This window comes from Quercus robur, chromosome 3 (genome assembly GCF_932294415.1).
Source record: "Quercus robur chromosome 3, dhQueRobu3.1, whole genome shotgun sequence".
NCBI classification, from domain to species: Eukaryota; Viridiplantae; Streptophyta; class Magnoliopsida; order Fagales; family Fagaceae; genus Quercus; species Quercus robur.
Window position 1 is genome coordinate 8736566 of NC_065536.1, and position 18290 is coordinate 8754855.

The window sequence follows — 18290 nt, forward strand, 5'->3', positions numbered from 1 at the left end:
GTGGTTTTGCTCACTACCTATTTGATTTTTTTTTTCATAGAATTATTAATGATTCAAGTGCAAATTCCTTTTCTTTCTTTTTTTCCCCTCTTTTTAAAATGATTTTGTTGCTAAATATTTCTTGATTTTTGATAAACTATAAAATACTTGAGACATACAAGGATAGGAGGTATAAAAGAAATACCTTGATTTGGTGGCTGGAACATGATTTGTGTAATGAGGTAGAATAATTACATTGTTTTTTGGGAGAGATGATGCAGTATAAATTGGAAAAGTATTGTTTTAGAAAAAATTCTGTCAAGAATCCTCTATTTTCATGAATGCTTTCTTAATCATTAAATTATTTCCCCCCTTGCTTACGGTTGTTGGTTATTTCAATAAAAATAAGGATATAAAATATCAATCGAAAAAAACATCACTTACTTCCCAAAAAAAAGGAAAACAAAAGAAAAGAAAGCCATCACTTGGAAACATTAACACTTTATTAGAAAAATATGGTAAACAATCATGCATGTTGCTTGCAAACACTTACAGCAGAGATATAGATGAGTATTGAATCATTTTTATGAATTGCCTTGTTCTTCAAGATCATTTCCTCCTTTGAGAGAAATTAGGCTCTCAACATAAGTAATCATCTGCATCGGTCGTCCATCAACTTGAAGATTAGTAATTTTTTGGGCCGAGGGATCATACAAGAGCAATTGCCCCTCATTATTTCTCAAAAACAAGCTTTCATTCTTCCAAAATCCTAGTGGCTTTTCAATTCCCATAAGAGGTCCAATAGTGAATAGCTTAATCCAAGACTCCTTAACACCATATTCAAGCAGTGACCAAATATAAAAACAATTCTCCAATCGTTCTCTATCTTTACCAAAAGTAACTAGAGAAACCAATTCATTAAGCACAAAAAAAATTCTCCAAGTACCATTGGGATCCTCCAAATCGCCATCTGGTAATGTTGTTGTTAGGAATACCTCATTGCTCATATCAAATGATAAAATGCCAGGAAAGAAATCAGGATCATCTCTAATACTTGCACTCCAAGAAAACATCCCTTTCGTGTATGTCCTATAACAACCAGAGTCCATAAAATAACCAGGCGCAGAAGTACTAACTGTTCTCCATGAACCAGTACTTAAGCAATATACCTCAGCTGCATAAAAATAATTTATATCATCGATAAGATATTCAGAATCTGGGTCAAAGATTTCTAACAGTTTGACCACCTTGTAGTCATTAGTTTTGAAGTCGAAACCAAACCCAACATCTCTAGTTATGGTTCTACCTTGGGGGTAGGATATACCGGACTTGGGAAGAACTTTTGTTTCATTTGTTGCTGGATTCCATAGAACAATATCTGGGTTTAGAGTGTTAAGATTCAGACAAACGAGACCATTAATTGAGCTCACTATGTTAATTCGTATATGCTTAGGAATACCAAAATACGGTGAAGGAACAGCTTGTGTTGACAATATTTCAAGAGATTCATATTGAAGCTTGGAGAAAACATGATCATTGGAAGATTTTTGGCGTTGGATAAGGAGGAAACCTGCGTTCCTGTTCTTGTTAGAGGTGGTCTGGTTGTGGAGAAGGTGCTTATTGATGAAGTTTTGGCCATTAATGAGAGCACACCACGATTTACAGACACACTTGAATCGCAATAAAGACACCACCGGCAACCATAGCAAAATTTGTATAATTAAGTCTTCAGGCAGTACTTCGTTAGTTGTAAACATTGCTTTTCTTCCTTTAATTTCCTGGGTTACACAGAGAGGAAAATGAATGATCAACAAACACAGAGATGAGAAACTTTTGGTCTTGGATGGAAGGATTTTAGACGAATAGAGGAAGAAAATTAAATATATATAACAAAGTTGAAAGTATGATCTATTCGTTGTACACAACTCGCCCAAAAATCAAAAGGAACATTTCGAATTAAGATAAGACCTTATTGGGTTGGATCTAAGAACTATGGGGGCCGATTGGGTAATGGCTCAAATTTTTTACGGGTCGGACTGATCCGACCCACTTAGCCAAAGTGCCAAACAGCTGCCTCATGCCTATCGAAATTCTTTAACCAAAGCGTGTGATTTGTGATGTAATTTAAGAAACAGGAACCAAAAAAGAAAAGAGAAATGTAGAGGAATTTTGGATTTACCCTTGAGTTGGCTGGATTTTCTGGTTTTTGTTCCTCTGCTCTTGATTTTCTGGTTTTTGCTCCTCTGCTCTTGATTTTTGCTGGGAAAGTTTTTCTGGGGTTTTATTTGAGTGTTAACATGGGGAATTTGCGGTGAGATTTTTGGGGGTGATGGAGAAAATGAGTTTTTTTTTTTTAAGGAGTGTGGGGAATTTGCAGTGAGATTTTTCTTTTTCTCTTTTAAGGAGTGTGGGGAAGGAATACGATGGGAGACGAAAGTTTTAAGAATGTGAGAGAGAATAAATGGTGAGAAAAAAAAAAGGGAGCGACGGCTGAAGAGAAAAGAATAAGATGCGGCTGGAATATAACTAGGGTTATACAAACCTTAAAAGCAATGGCTTGAACAAGAGAACTCCTGGCCGGCCCAACCACGTAATACAACCAAGCTACAGCCCCCTATCATGTTGTCTTTCTTTTTTTAGATATATATCGGTTCAGTTCATTTTGGTCAAAAATCCAACACCACCACCAAACTAAAAGCCGAAAAAAGTATATATCTCAAACCAAAACCGAACCGAAGTAATAGAAAACCGACCGAAACTCTAAAATTTCGTTCGGTACAATCAATTGGTTGGTTATTTTTACACCCTTACTTTAAAGTTTAAAATAATCAATGGGTCTTTCTTTTTTGGTGAAATATTATTTTAGTTCAAAGCTTTGCCAATTTTTTTTTTTTTTTTTTGGTACTTAAACTTTAAAAAGTTCTTTTCTCATCCCTAAACTTTATAAAGAATTTTTTCTATAGTTAATAGAAATAAATTGGAATGAAAAAAGAACTTTTTTCAATAATTTAGGAATGAAAAACAAACTTTTGATAAAGTTTAAGAACATAAATAAAGTATTTTCAATAGTTTAGAGATTAAAGATGATCTTTTTAATAGTTTAGGAACGAAAAATGAATTTCTTAAAATTTGGGGAAGAAAAAAAAATTTATCAAAGTTTAGTGACCAAAATAGTATTTTACCATTTTTTTTTGTAGTGTTTGTTACACATATTTTTTTAAAAAAACTAAAATCTTAAGTTGAGAATGCATTCATTAGCTTCTCCAGGATCAATATCTAGATCTAAATCCACTCTCGTTTCTCGTTTTGATTCAATTTCATCCATTTTTTTCCTAAATTTTGGATCTTTTTTTGTATGTTGAGAACTGATCAGTTAGGGTTTTTTGAGTTTTGATTGCTATTTCATGCATGCAATTAAAATGGTTGTCATGATTGATTGATTGGATATATGAGATCTAGCGAAGTTGAATTTTCTTATTCTGTTAAGTTTTGCAATTTTGTTTTGTTCTAGGTTTGAAGATTTTGAGTTTGTGTTCAATTTTTTATTTTTTAAACACTTGCATGGCATCTGAATTTGGAGTTTTTTGATGGATTCATTGAGTTTTTTTTGGACCTTTATTGCCTTTGAAAGTGGAATTTGACTTGGTTTTGATAATTGCTTTTGAAAATGAATGTTTTAGCTTGATAATTTTTTTTTTTTTTTGAAAAAAAGAGAGTACTTTCATAACTTAATTGAAAATTTAGCAACTCATAGTAATTAAAATAAAACACAAAAATAAAATACTAAGCATTAAACTACAAATAAAATAGAGAAAAAAATAATCATAATTCTATCATGGAGAAAAGTTATAGAGAAGCCACACGCGGCCGCCTCTACATGCTACACCTTCATCCCTAGCCCCTATTTTCTCTCCACAGTTTTACAAATTGACCAGAGGTTTATATATTAGAGGCCACTCCTAATACAAATCGAATTAGCCTACTTACCGTTGCTTTGATTTGCTTATTTGTAATTCATCACATGCAGCTAACCTAAAGCCTTCTTAGAGCACTAGCAATGGGGTGTGTAAAAACCCCCCCAGTTGCTATTTTAGCAACTAAGACTCAAAAACACAGTTACATTCGGGTATGGGAATTCCAAATTCTTAAGCATTTGTGAATAGTAGGTGTCTATATTTATAACCTGCTATTCATCAAATTGAAAACTAATAATAATAATATATATTTGGGATAATTACACATAACCCACCTGTGGTTTGGGCAAAAATCACTTTGCCTACCCGTGGTTTGAAAAGTATCACTTAACCCACCTGAGGTGTGTTTCCGTCACTCTCCGTAACCCACCTCGGTCTCTGCCGTTACAAAAACACCTTTTAACCCCAAAACAGAACATAACGTGAATCAAAACCCCCAAAACTCAAACACTTTTCGAGAGAGAGACCCGGGGTGCGATCAGCTTGTTCTTCGTGGTTTGGAGCGTGTGGAGAGGGAGAAAACACTTGTTTTGCATCATCGAACCTAGGCAAGGTATGTGTGACTGCTGTTCATCTGCATTTGGGTCTGTTCCTGATTTAGGGTTTCAGATTTTGTTCAAGTGTGAACTTACTGTGTGAAAGTCTAAATTTGTACTTCCCAAGAATCGTGTTATGTTGAGATGTCTTCATCAAGTGGTAATTTCTCGGGTTCATGTGGACATATGTGCAATGAGCAGACTTGTGTTTTGAGAACAAGTTTGAGTTTGCACAATTTTGGGAGGAGGTTCTTGGGTTGTAGCCGTTATAAGGTTGGTCCTAAGTGTCCTTTCTTTGTTTGGATTGATAACCCAACCTGTCCTCGTGGGAATGAAGCTGCACCTTTGGCTCTAGAGAAGATGTCTAGGCTTCAGACTGCTCTCCAACTTGCAAATGAGAGGGAAAGGACAGCTCTGGAAACGGCAGAAGAAGCTAGGCAAATGGCAGAAAAGGCTCTTGAAGAGGAAGCCAAAGCCAAGGAGAGGGAGAGAAAGGCTCGAGCTGTCTGTGCAAAAGCTAAGGAAAAAGCCATTCTTGCTGAAGAAAAGCAAAGAATGTGGAAGTCTGCATGCATTTTGTCATGGATCTTTTTTGTTATTGTTATGTTGTTGTGTTTTGGCTCAATTGAGTTCTCTGGAGTGAAGAGACCTAGATTGTTGCCCCTGAAGTAGTTAATTGGTTAGTAGAGATAGTTATGGCAATGGTGTTAATGAATTTGCATTGTAATAGCACTAGCCTACTGATGTAATGTTTTGATGTGTCAATGAATGAAGAATTAGTCAATTATTGAGTATTTTGTGCATATCATAACAACCATTCAATGGAAGAAGTAATGATCAATTATCAATTTGGCTGTGCATACCATAACAACCATTCCACAATAAAAACTTCCATACACTCTATTAGAAAAATATACTTGGACACAATTTGTAGTAGCAATAAATAAACTTCCATATAATTTGGTTTTGCATACCATAACAACCATTCCACAATAAAAACAATATACTTGGACACAATTTGTAGTAGCAATAAATAAACTTCCATATAATCTGGTTTGGACAAATATTGTTCCATACAAACTGTAATATCACAACTTCCATATAACAACCTGGAGTGTATTGTACCTTAATTACAAAAAAGCACATTCGAAGGCCAGCAGTGATTGTTTTTTACACTAATTAGTAATTACAAAAAAGCACATTCCAAGGCCAGCAGTGATTGTTTTTTACACTAATTGATAATTACAAAAGGCCAACAGTGGTCTTCACAAAAAAAAAAAAAAAAAAAAAAAAAAACCAAAAAGGCCCACATGTTCCCACTAGCTTTACTCCCAATGCTGGCATGCGTACCCACTAGCTTCATTCATTTCTTGCCTTTACTCTTTCCTCTTTCCACCCACTGGATTCATTTTTGGTGGCCTTTATGCAGCAAGCTGTCCTCTAGTCCTCACACCACCAGTGCTCCCACTTGCATGTGAAGACTACAAAATAAAAAATAGATCCACTTGTTAAAAAATATCCTAAGCTACACAACCATCCAGGACTAAGTTACCTATGAAGAACTTAGTAAGGTATCCCAGGTCTCCCTAGGTGTGTGAAACTCTGGTTGTGAGGAAGAGAACCATCCTGCTCTCTTGTGAGATGGCCTAGGTTGATTTCCTTGCTGTGAGGATGAAGGCTGAGTGGCAGACATCATGTTGTAGGTCTGGGTAGGCTGCTGGGATGGTGGCTGAGGTGCAGGCTGAGGTGCAGGCTAAGGTGTAGATCTAGGTGCAGGCACCCCTTCCCTTGCCTGCAACAAAACCCAGTTTCAATACAGTGTCTATTGTAAGTTTAAAAACAAGTTTTTTTTTTTTTTTGCCATTTAAATCCTAATTACTTACAGCTTTTTCTCTTTGAAGTCTCTATCTCCTCTGCCATGGTGTCTCCCCAGTGATGCCAGCCTTGCACCCTCTTGAGTTATGCCCTTCCTTTTTGCATTTCCCACATCTTATAGGTCTGTTCTGTCTACTTGCTTTGTAAGGGTTCCTAGGCTCATCAGAAACCCTCTTTCTTTGCTTGGGTGGTCTGCCTGGTGGTTTGTATATGTGAGGTGCCAGGGGAGCAGGCTGTCCAGTCTCAGCCCATTCTGACTGGCCAGGCATGGGAGGAAGTACCTCCTTGTATATCTCCATGTAAGTTTCTTTGAAGTAGCATGGGTGGGTATAGTCTTCTGGTGTCTCAATGTTTGTATAAATGGCTGTTATGGCATGTTTGCAGAGAATGCCATTTAAATCCCAAGACCTACAGCTACATGTCTTCTTCACCAAATCTACTACATGCCTCTCATACCGACTGCCTACCTCATAAAGGAAACTACTAGCTGAGGTAGCACTAAATGCCTTACTTTCAACCTTCAATTTCTCCAACCTATCTTGTATGCTTGAACACAACTTTCCAGCATACTTTTGTATCCCTTCCCTTTTTGTGTAAAGCCTAGTCATAAGTCTAACCCTAATCCACTCCAACATTGCCAAGATAGGCTTGTCCCTAGACTTCAATATCATTGCATTAAAAGACTCACTCAAATTATTTACCGAACAATCTGTTAAGGCCCTAGAAGTGAAGTGTGACCTTGTCCACTGTGCAGGTGCAATGTTTGCAAGATACTCATATGCCTTTTCATCCAAATCCCTTATGTACTGCATGCATCTCTCAAACTCCCTTACTGTTGTGGTAGCAGCACACCTCCACAATGCATCCTTCAGCTCCAATCCCTTGTGATCAACTTTAAAATTGTTGTAGATGTGTTTCACACAGTATCTATGCTCCACGGTAGGGAATAGTGTCTCTATTGCAGGTATAAGCCCGTGTAAATAAGCAAACAAACAAACAAAACAAGTTAGTTCAGCAAACAAAGTCAACTATTCAAGTGTAACTGAACAAAACAAAACTTGCATACCTTTTGCCTATCAGAAATGAAGACCAACTGAAGCTCCTCTGGCCTCCCTATATCATCAGCAAAAATTTCCAAAAACCATATTCAAGACTCCCTGGTTTCTTGTTCCACAACAGCCATGGCTACTGGAAAAATGTTGTCATTTGCATCCTTGGCAGTGGCAGATAAGATTTGCCCACCAAATCTGTGCTTTATGTGACAACCATCTAAACCTATAAATGGCCTGCATCCACCTAAAAATCCTACCTTCTGAGCATTGAACCTAACATACATCCTCTTAAATTTTGGCTGGGAAGTCTCCTCAGCCATTTCTGTCTGCAGTATAACCCTACTCCCCTTGTCTACAGTGGTTATCATTTGTGCATAGTCCCTAAGGACACCATATTGCAGTTGCTCATCTCCATTTATCAAATCCTTTGCCTTTCTCTTTGACCTATACATTTGGTTTACACTTAGATCAACAGATAAATTTTGCATCACATGGTTGTGTACACCACTCACTTCCCAATTTGGATTTTTGCTAAAATCCTCAACGAACTTCTTAGCAACATAAGCTGATGTTGCTTGGCTGTTTTTGAAAGACTTGGGACAAGTACAGTCATCAGTCAAGGTCTTAATTTGAAATGTTAGCTCTCCACTTATTTGAGATGCATAACATCTCCACCCACACCCATTCTTGTAGTGAACTGATATCTTGGTCTTCTCATTAAGCTTGAATTTGATGTCAATAGGTTTTTTGATTGTATACTCCCTCAAAGCAGCTCTGAACACCTTTGCATTAGGGAACTTCATCTCCTTTTTCAGTACAACATTTCTCATGTCACTCTTAGCATTAAACTCTACTTGCTCAGGTACCTGCTCATCATCAGACCCATCCATGCTTACCAGGTCATCATCAAGGGCTGGCTCAGCCCACTCAGGGTCTGTGTGGGGTGCATTGCTTGATTCTGGGGCTGTGTGGGGTGCATTGCTTGATTCTGGGTTTGTATTGGGAGCAGAACCTTGTGGAGCTGAGTTTTGAGTAGCAAATACATCATCACCAAAGCCATCCTCCTCTAGGCCTTCATTTAGCCAATCATCATCATCATCATCATCATCATCATCATCATCTCCTTCAACATTCTGTTCTTCATCTCTTGCATCATGTCAACATCCTCAACATCTTCTTCATCATCACTCTCATCATTATTCTCATCATCTTCATCATCATCACTATCCAATTCTATTTCAACCCTTGCTGCATCACCACTTACATCACCACCTGCATGACCACCTACACCATCTGCCACTCCCCCTGCATCACCATCTACACCACCATCTGCCACTCCCCCTGCATCAGGATACTCAACTGCCAATGACTCCACATCTATGTCAGTATAGATTATGATTTTTTCAGCATACCATGCCTTATGAAGGTTAGTCATGTTTACGACATCTGTATCTGTTTCTATGTCTCTTAAATCATGCTGTAGATCACCATCAGGAATTAAATACTTGTATCTACTGTGTTCCTTAGGAGCACCAACTAGATGGCATAAATCCCGAATTTCAAAGTAACTCAACTTGTCAGGGTCAATCTCTGTCAGTAAACGTACAGACCCACCCACATATTGTATGGTTGGCTCCTCCACAAAATATCCCCCAACATGAATTTCAAGGTCAAATGTGAAGTCAACCATCTGCAATTAAAATAAGTATTTTGTTTACACACACTGACATGTAGAAAGTGACAAGAAGCCAAAAGAGACAACAAGCCAACAAATTGACAACAACACACAGACAAAGGACCACATAAAGCACATGCAAAACCAGATTCCCAACAAACTCATAGGGACCACACTACCCACACTTCACAAACAAGTGCAATCATTGACAAATAAACTTGATTCTACACATAAATAGCAAAATGCTAATTTAACATACAAAAAAATTTTATTGTGCAGATGAACAGCAAAACCTAACTACGTGGGTGGGTCACCATTAAAAAATGACATCAAGAACCCAAATGCAGATGAAAAACAATCACACATACCTTGCCTAGGTTTGATGATGCAAAACAAGTGTTTTCTCCCTCTCCACACGCTCCAAACCACGAAGAACAAGCTGATTGCACCCCGGGTCTCTCTCTCGAAAAGTGTTTGAGTTTTGGGGGTTTTGATTCGCGTTATGTTCTGTTTTGGGGTTAAAAGGTGTTTTTGTAACGGCAGAGACCGAGGTGGGTTACGGAGAGTGACGGAAACACACCTCAGGTGGGTTAAGTGATACTTTTCAAACCACGGGTAGGCAAAGTGATTTTCACCCAAACCACAGGTGGGTTATGTGTAATTATCCCTATATATTTTATTCCTCTTTTTGTCTCTCTCTCTCTCTCTCTCTCTCTCTCTCTCTCTCTCTCTTTTCCTTTCTCTTTTCTCTCTTCTCTCCTCCTTCGGCCCCTTTCAGTCTCTAAATCTATCTCCTCTCTCAGCTCATCTGTAAATCATAGATTGCTCACTGTAATAGAAATAGATCATTGTGGTTGTTGTTTGGTGGGTTTGGGTTGGCATTTGGGTCGAATTTGGTTGGCGTTTGGGTCTAATTAGGGTGGCATTTGAGTGGTCTTTGTGTTGGCATTTGGGTGGTTGGATTTAGGGCTGGTGTTTGTGATTTTTTCTGATGGGTTAGGGGCTTTGTTCCTATGGGTTTGATGGTGGGTTTCGGTGTTTGCTGGGTTTGTTTGGTAATGGGTTTCAGTGAGGATGATGATGAGGAGGAGGAAGGGTTGGTGAGAACAAATGGGTTTGGGATGAATAAAGACGGCGACGGCAGAAGTAGGGGATGGCGACGGCGGCTTGAAGACTAGGTCGATGGCTGTTTGATGGTTGTTTGGATTGGTGTTTGGCCAGATCGACCTTGGGTGGGTGCGATTCAGTATTAATGAGGAGAATATAACCAAACTCCTAGCCAGGGGTGGCTTGATGCATTTGGAGGCCGACGGGGAAAATTGATTATCTTGTTTTAGATGCAAAATTATTACTAATTAACACGAATTATGTAGAATTTTTTCTTTTTTTAGAAATTTTATAGATAGAAAAAATTTGAAAATTTTTTTCATACTTGTTGATGTGGTAGATTGATAATGGTAAGTAAAAGAGTAGTGTTAGTGGTAGACTTAGATGAGAACTAGTAAAAGTTTACTAACTAAACTTTTATTATTATTCTTATTTTTTTTAAAAGTACAACATTCACAATATATTTTACAACAAATCTTAGGTTTTGAGTTGCTTATTGTTTTCTATTTGAAAATATATATATCACTATAATTATTTTTTTACCATCAATAATAGGCTGTAACAATCTGCTACTTAGCATTAGTTTTAAAAGTATTGCGAAAAATATTGTGGATGTTGCATTTTTCTCTATTTTTTGTTTGTTTTTCATCTGGTAAAAAAATATTATTTTATTTATTGATTATAAATAACCGTATTGGTTAAAATTTGGGGGCCTTTTTTTTTATTTGGGGCCTTAGGCGATTGCATCTCTTGCTCCACCATTCAGCCAGCCCTGCTCCTAGCATTATATATTATAAGCTTGTTAAAAAAAAAAAACTTTATATATTACTTTTGTGTTTGTGTGTTTTGATCAGTATTACTGTTTCCTCAACAAAATATATATATATATATATATATATACATATATATAGGGATTGTTATCGGTTGTGTTTGTTAGAGATTCAGTCCTTATAACCCTAGGCTACTATTAAAAAGGTTAGACCTTTTTGTAGTGGTACTCTGATTATGTAATATATTATAAGCCTGTTTAAAAAATTCTATATATTGCTTTCATGTTTGTGTGTTCTAATAAGTATTACTGTTTCCTAAAAACAAAAATTATAGGGATGTTTATCTCACGTTGGTTGTGTGTGTTAGAGTTTCAATCCTTATAACCCTAGACTATTACTATAAATGTTAGATCCTTTTGTAATGGTACTTTGATTATGTAATATATTATAAGCCTGTTTAAAAAATTCTATATATTACTTTCAGAATTATGTGTTCTAATAAGTATTACTGTTTTCTCAAAAAAAAAAAAAAAAAAAAAAACTCCTAGCATTATTTAGTTATATTCTTTATTCAGTAGAAAATTTTTCATAATATTTAGAATTATGAAAAAAAATAAAAATAAAAAACCATTCCATGCCATTGCCATGTGAGCCAATTGAAAATCTAGTTTTGAAGAAGTACATCATAATCTTTTTTTTTTTTAATTATATATTTTTTGCTTACCACAAGTAAAAGAGGTTGATTTAATCAAAATTGTGAAGGTAATAATATTGAAACACAATATTCTTGACTAATATGAAGATTGATTGGCTTTCTTTTTTCATGAATAAGTTATTAGATGATGCCATGTTGGGTACAAATCAGTACAAAATCCTTTGATTACCAAAAAAAAAAAAAAAAAAAAAATATAATATGAAGTGCATCCCAACAACCATTGAATAAAGACAATTACTAACAATGGTTACAACTCATCCTCATTCATTAATCAGTAGATGTCTTTTTTTTTTTTTTTTTTTTTTGCAACAAGTGATGTCAGACTTAGGGCCTAAACTAATCACTAGATATCAATCCATTTATTTATTCAAAAAGTAGATGTCAATCCATTAACAAAAGGAATCTAATTAATTGTGCATCCCTGTTAATAGAGGACTTATTTAGCTTGCGTAAAATTTGAAAATGTATACAAAAAAGAAAGAAAGAAAAAAAAAGAGAGGGAGACTAAACTTGGTCTTATTCCAGTTTGAAACAAAATGCAAGTCAATTAAATACAAATTGTATGTTGTCAACAGCTAGTTTTTGACACTTCTTAAACAAAATCTAACTTCTATTTTTAGTAGTAATTTAACTTGCACATCGAAAAAACCTATTCAATTAAGAAAAATACTAGCAATTCATCCATGATCACCAATTACAAAATGTCAAAATCCATTAACAAATGGATCCTATTGATTTTACCTTAATGTAAAACGCGCATATAATTAAAGATTTAGCTTGGACTTCATTCTAATTTGAAATGCCCATGAAATAAATGACTAGACTTGGTCATATTTTGATTTAACAAGAGAGCTCAATTAAATGAAATGTGCATAGTCACCCATTAGCCATTAACAATCTTTTAAACAAAATTTACTTTCACTATTTATATTTTAACTTACACATCCAAGGTAAATCTATATAATATTCTTCTATGCTACATCTTGATTATGTTACTCACTATGATCATAATCATTTATTTCAAATGTTTTAATTTAAGAATTTAATTTATTAAGTTTTATTTAAAAAAGATAAAAATTTAAACACTTACAAATAGTAGATATCATACCTAAAAATTTTAAGTAATATTTTTATAAAATTTATACATTACTTGTAATTTTTCAAAACACATCTTTCCTTTCTTCATTTCTCCTCTAAAATAGACCATAAAAAAAGAAGATATTTATCTCACATCCGGATAAGAAAAGTGTTTGCGTGCCTTTAAAAGCCAATGTTGTGCATCCAAAAGTTAGCTCTTATAGATATACACCACTTGTTAAGTCATTAAAACATGTATTTCATTTCCCAAATAAAATAAGCTATAAAAAAATGAATACTAATAGTGTTTAAACTTTTTTTTTTTTTTTGAATTTATGACTTCCCATCCTCATGTGAAATCATAATAGAATATAAATGGGTAATGTAGGGTCACATTTCGTAGCCTAAGCCCAAGATGTATGGGATCTTGGACCTGTGAGCCCTGTACAATAAATTTGTAGAGGGTGGGTCAAAGAGCTAGGCCTCAGTGCATGGATAACAGTTAATATGGTGTTTATCATGGTCAAGCAAGGACGAACTAAGTTTATCGAAGACGGTTGGTTCTCGACACAGTCCGATGAGCTTTTCTAGTGCCTCTTGAGTGATCCCCCTTTCAGCCCCCCCTTTTATATTAGTTTCCTTCCTCTCGATTTGGGTTCCTAGTGCTAATACTTGTCCCATCAGCCCTTCCACCCAGTTGTTGGGAGTGGTTGTAAAGGCAGAAAAGCATGGCTATGTCAGGTATAAGGCACTGAATGCAATAATGACAGCTTTTCCCTTAGATATTTCTATTCTTCCCGTTGTCCTTTTCTGTTTTAATACTTTTCCTATTCTATGGAGTGACACGGAGTGCCACTCTCAGTGATAGGCCATTCCCTTTGTCCTCGGCCAGGTAGGGCCGAGGAGGGATTCTTCCCATGGCCGAGGAGGGGTTCTTCCTTGGACTGGGCTCTTGGCCCAACGTGTATATTGGTATGGGCTCCCTGGTTTGTTACCCTCACAATAGCCCCTCGAGATTCTTCTTTTCTTCCCCATGGGAGGAAAGGAGGATCTCGATGTGATGATAGTCTTTTTGCGCCCATTTTGCACTATGTTTGGTTGTAAGACATTCTTTTAGTTTATCCAAGTCACGTTTCTGCCGTTTCGGTACACGAGGCACGCTTTCATTAAGGTCTTTTACAAGGTGACGCAAATCCAACGGCTGAAGACTGCTTTGGAAATTGAGCGAGATTTATCTCGCTTGTAATTCTTTCTTGGAGATTTTGGTGAATTGATTGCTACCAGGTTTGCCTGCTATATAAGACACACCCGGGGGGGGGGGGGGTTCTTCTTCATTTACAAATCCTTGAGTTCTGCGGAAGTTTTAGGCTCTTAACTTTTCAAATGTTCCCAAGGGCCCCACCAAGGTGGTGATTGAAATTTAGGTAATGAAATGGCCAAGGATGAGGGTGAGGGTAAAGGAACCAAGCCCTCTTCAAAAGCCAAGGGCGTCGCCAAGATTCAGAATGACATAGTTAAGACAAGGGAAGTAGAGGCCAAAGATATTTCTCCCCTTCGACCGGACAAGAAAGAAGTTTCTCTTCCTTTAGCCAAAATCCGAAGCAGGTGTAGGTCACATCAGATTTTTGGTGCGACAAAATTTGGATTTCATCCGGTGCAGTGTGTCACGCGTGTGCGGATTTGGATTTCTCATCGCCGGTACCATCCATACTTGCTCGATCGCTGCTAGAGCAATATTTGCTCGATTGCTGCTAGAGCAAGATTGTGGATCTAGCGTCTCTGCTTCTTCTTCTCTCCCGTCACCGGTACCATCCATACTTGCTCGATTGCTACTGGAGCAAGATTGTGGATCTGGCATCTCTGCTTCTTCTTCTCTCCCATCGCTGGTACCATCCATACTTGCTCGATTGCTGCTAGAATGAGATTGTGGATTTATCATTCCCATGGACTGCTTTTTATAGTTAGCTTTTGAAACAGGCTTGTCTAAGCCCTTTTATGTACAATGTACTTCTTCTTTATCTAATAAAAGGATGACTTTATTTTACTTTGCGAATCTTTCCTTTTATGCAATAATCATTTTATGAATGGGTGTGTTGGTATCTTTTCTTACGAATAGTAATTATAATTGATGCTATTGATGGTAAAGAGTTGTCACCCTGAATTTATCAAAACTAACGGGCACACGACCGCTAACTTTAAATAAGTTAACCATATAGGACTAATCAGGAAAATAACCGTGTGCTCCACATTGCGAATAGGGCAACCGCCAAAGGACGTGTAATTTAAAGTAAACGGTCTGAAGGGATCACTGGGTACTAAGGTTCCTTTCAACATTTACAATGATGTTTATAGCGTTAACTTCCCTTAAGCGTCTGATCCGAGGACCGAGGCACGACTGAATTTAGCTTAAACACTTAGAAAGTTGCCAGTGCGTGTTAGTTTCCACAAAGCAAGAGGTCCGAGGACCATACAAGACCTTGGTTCTGTCTAGCACTTAGAGTCTTCTTTGAAGCAACTAGTTTCCCCATAGGTTTGAGTCCAAGGACCATGCAAGACCTTAGTTCTGTCTAGCACTTAGATTCTTCTTTGAAGTAACTAGTTTCCCCATAAGTTTGAGTCCGAGAACCATGCAAGACCTTGGTTCTATCTAGCACTTAGATTCTTCTTTGAAGCAACTAGTTTCCCCATAGGTTTGAGTCCGAGGACCATGCAAGACCTTGGTTCTGTCTAGTACTTAGATTCTTCTTCGAAGTAACTAGTTTCCTCACAGGTTTGAGTCTGAGGACCATGCAAGACCTTAGTTCTGTCTAGTACTTAAATTCTTCTTTGAAGCAACTAGTTTCCCCATAGGTTTAAGTTCGAGGACCATGCAAGACCTTGGTTCTGTCTAGCACTTAGATTCTTCTTTGAAGTAACTAGTTTCCCCATAGGTTTGAGTCTGAGGACAATGCAAGACCTTGGTTCTATCTAGTACTTAAATTCTTCTTTGAAGCAACTAGTTTCCCCGGATCATGCAAGACCTTGGTTCTGTCTAGCACTTAGATTCTTCTTTGAAGCAACTAGTTTTCCCATAGGTTTGCGTCCGAGGACCATGCAAGACCTTGGTTCTGTCTAACACTTAGATTCTTCTTTGAAGTAACTAGTTTCCTCATAGGTTTGAGTCCGAGGACCATGCAAGACCTTGGTTCTGTCTAGCACTTAGATTCTTTTTTGAAGCAACTAGTTTCCCCATAGGTTTGAGTCCGAGGACCATGTAAGACCTTGGTTCTGTCTAGCACTTAGATTCTTCTTTAAAGTAACTAGTTTCTCCATAGGTTTGAGTTTGAAGAAAATAGTTTCCCCATAGGTTTGAGTCCGAGGACCATGCAAGACCTTGGTTCTGTCTAGCACTTAGATTTTTCTTTGAAGCAACTAGTTTCCCCATAGGTTTGAGTCCGAGGACCATGCAAGACCTTGGTTCTGTCTAGCACTTAGATTCTTCTTTGAAGCAACTAGTTTCCCTATAGGTTTGAGTCCGAGGACCATGCAAGACCTTGGTTCTGTCTAGCACTTAGATTCTTCTTTAAAGTAACTAGTTTCCCCATAGGTTTGAGTCTGAGGACAATGCAAGACCTTGGTTCTATCTAGTACTTAAATTCTTCTTTGAAGCAACTAGTTTCCCCAGATCATGCAAGACCTTGGTTCTGTCTAGCACTTAGATTCTTCTTTGAAGCAACTAGTTTTCCCATAGGTTTGCGTCCGAGGACCATGCAAGACCTTGGTTCTGTCTAACACTTAGATTCTTCTTTGAAGTAACTAGTTTCCTCATAGGTTTGAGTCCGAGGACCATGCAAGACCTTGGTTCTGTTTAGCACTTAGATTCTTTTTTGAAGCAACTAGTTTCCCCATAGGTTTGAGTCCGAGGACCATGCAAGACCTTGGTTTTGTCTAGCACTTAGATTCTTCTTTAAAGTAACTAGTTTCCCCATAGGTTTGAGTTTGAAGAAACTAGTTTCCCTATAGATTTGAGTCCGAGGACCATGCAAGACCTTGGTTCTGTCTAGCACTTAGATTCTTCTTTGAAGTAACTAGTTTCCTCATAGGTTTGAGTCCGAGGACCATGCAAGACCTTGGTTCTGTCTAGCACTTAGATTCTTTTTTGAAGCAACTAGTTTCCCCATAGGTTTGAGTCCGAGGACCATGCAAGACCTTGGTTCTGTCTAGCACTTAGATTCTTCTTTAAAGTAACTAGTTTCCCCATAGGTTTGAGTTTGAAGAAACTAGTTTCCCATAGGTTTGTGTCCGAGAACCATGCAAGACCTTGGTTCTGTCTAGCACTTAGATTTTTCTTTGAAGCAACTAGTTTCCCCATAGGTTTGAGTTTGAAGAAACTAGTTTCCCATAGGTTTGAGTCCGAGGACCATGCAAAACCTTGGTTCTGTCTAGCACTTAGATTCTTCTTTGAAGCAACTAGTTTCCCTATAGGTTTGAGTCCGAGGACCATGCAAGACCTTGGTTCTGTCTAGCACTTAGATTCTTCTTTAAAGTAACTAGCTTCCCCATAGGTTTGAATCTGAGGACCATGCAAGACTTTAGTTCTGTCTAGCATTTAGATTCTTCTTTGAAGCAACTAGTTTCCCCATAAGTTTGAGTGTGAGGACCATGCAAGACCTTGGTTCTATCTAGCGCTTAGATTCTTCTTTGAAGCAACTAGTTTCCCCATAGGTTTGAGTGTGAGGACCATGCAAGATCTTAGTTCTGTCTAGCATTTAGATTCTTCTTTGAAGTAACTAGTTTCCCCATAGGTTTGAGTTCGAGGACCATGCAAGACCTTGGTTCTACCTAGTACTTAGATTCTTCTTTGAAGTAACTAGTTTCCCCAGAGGTTTGAGTCCGAGGACCATACAAGACCCTGGTTCTATCTAGGATTTAGATTCTTCTTTGAAGTAATTAGTTTCCCCATAGGTTTGAGTCCGAGGACCATTCAAGACCTTGGTTCTCAACTTCTTTCCCCAATCGGGATTCATCGAGCCGAGCTACTAGACCCACGAGAACTAGCCCCTTGACGTATGTACAGAGCATATACTTGATGTCAGAAGCCCCTAGAACTATGCCCCGTTTAGCAACCCTCTCCGCGTAATCAGTACCTCGAAGAGCAGCCCTGAGCAGAAGCAGAGTTAAGACAATAACTGTGTATTCTTGGAAATGATGGGGAAGCTTTCGTGTTGCATGCACCCCTGCCAAAATGGTCCTCTCGAGGGACTCTTCCTGATAGGAGCTTGATCCCACCATGATTAACCGTTTCACTCACTAACACACGAGCTCTTTCCACAGACGGCACCAATTGTAATGTCACGTTTCGCAGCCCAAGCCCAAGATGTATGAGATCTTGGACCTGTGAGCCCTGTACAATAAATTTGTAGAGGGTGGGTCAAAGAGTTAGGCCTCAGTGCATGGATAACAGTTAATATGGTGTTTATCACGGTCAAGCAAGGACGAACTGGGTTTATCAAAGATGGTTAGTCCTCGGCACAGTCCGAGGAGCTTTTCT

The 18290-nt window shown here is 37.7% G+C and overlaps 1 protein-coding gene across 1 annotated transcript; it reads right to left on the minus strand.

Annotated features, from left to right (window-relative positions):
* Positions 1 to 462: 462 nt before the first annotated feature.
* Positions 463 to 2599, minus strand: LOC126716953 (F-box/kelch-repeat protein At3g06240-like). The gene is made up of 2 exons (XM_050418021.1): positions 2159 to 2599; positions 463 to 1757 (listed from the first exon to the last, which is right to left on the minus strand). Exon 2 carries the CDS (start codon positions 1734 to 1736, stop codon positions 564 to 566), a length of 1173 nt encoding a protein of 390 aa, XP_050273978.1. The 5' UTR covers positions 1737 to 1757; positions 2159 to 2599; the 3' UTR covers positions 463 to 563.
* Between the last annotated feature and the right edge of the window lie 15691 nt (positions 2600 to 18290).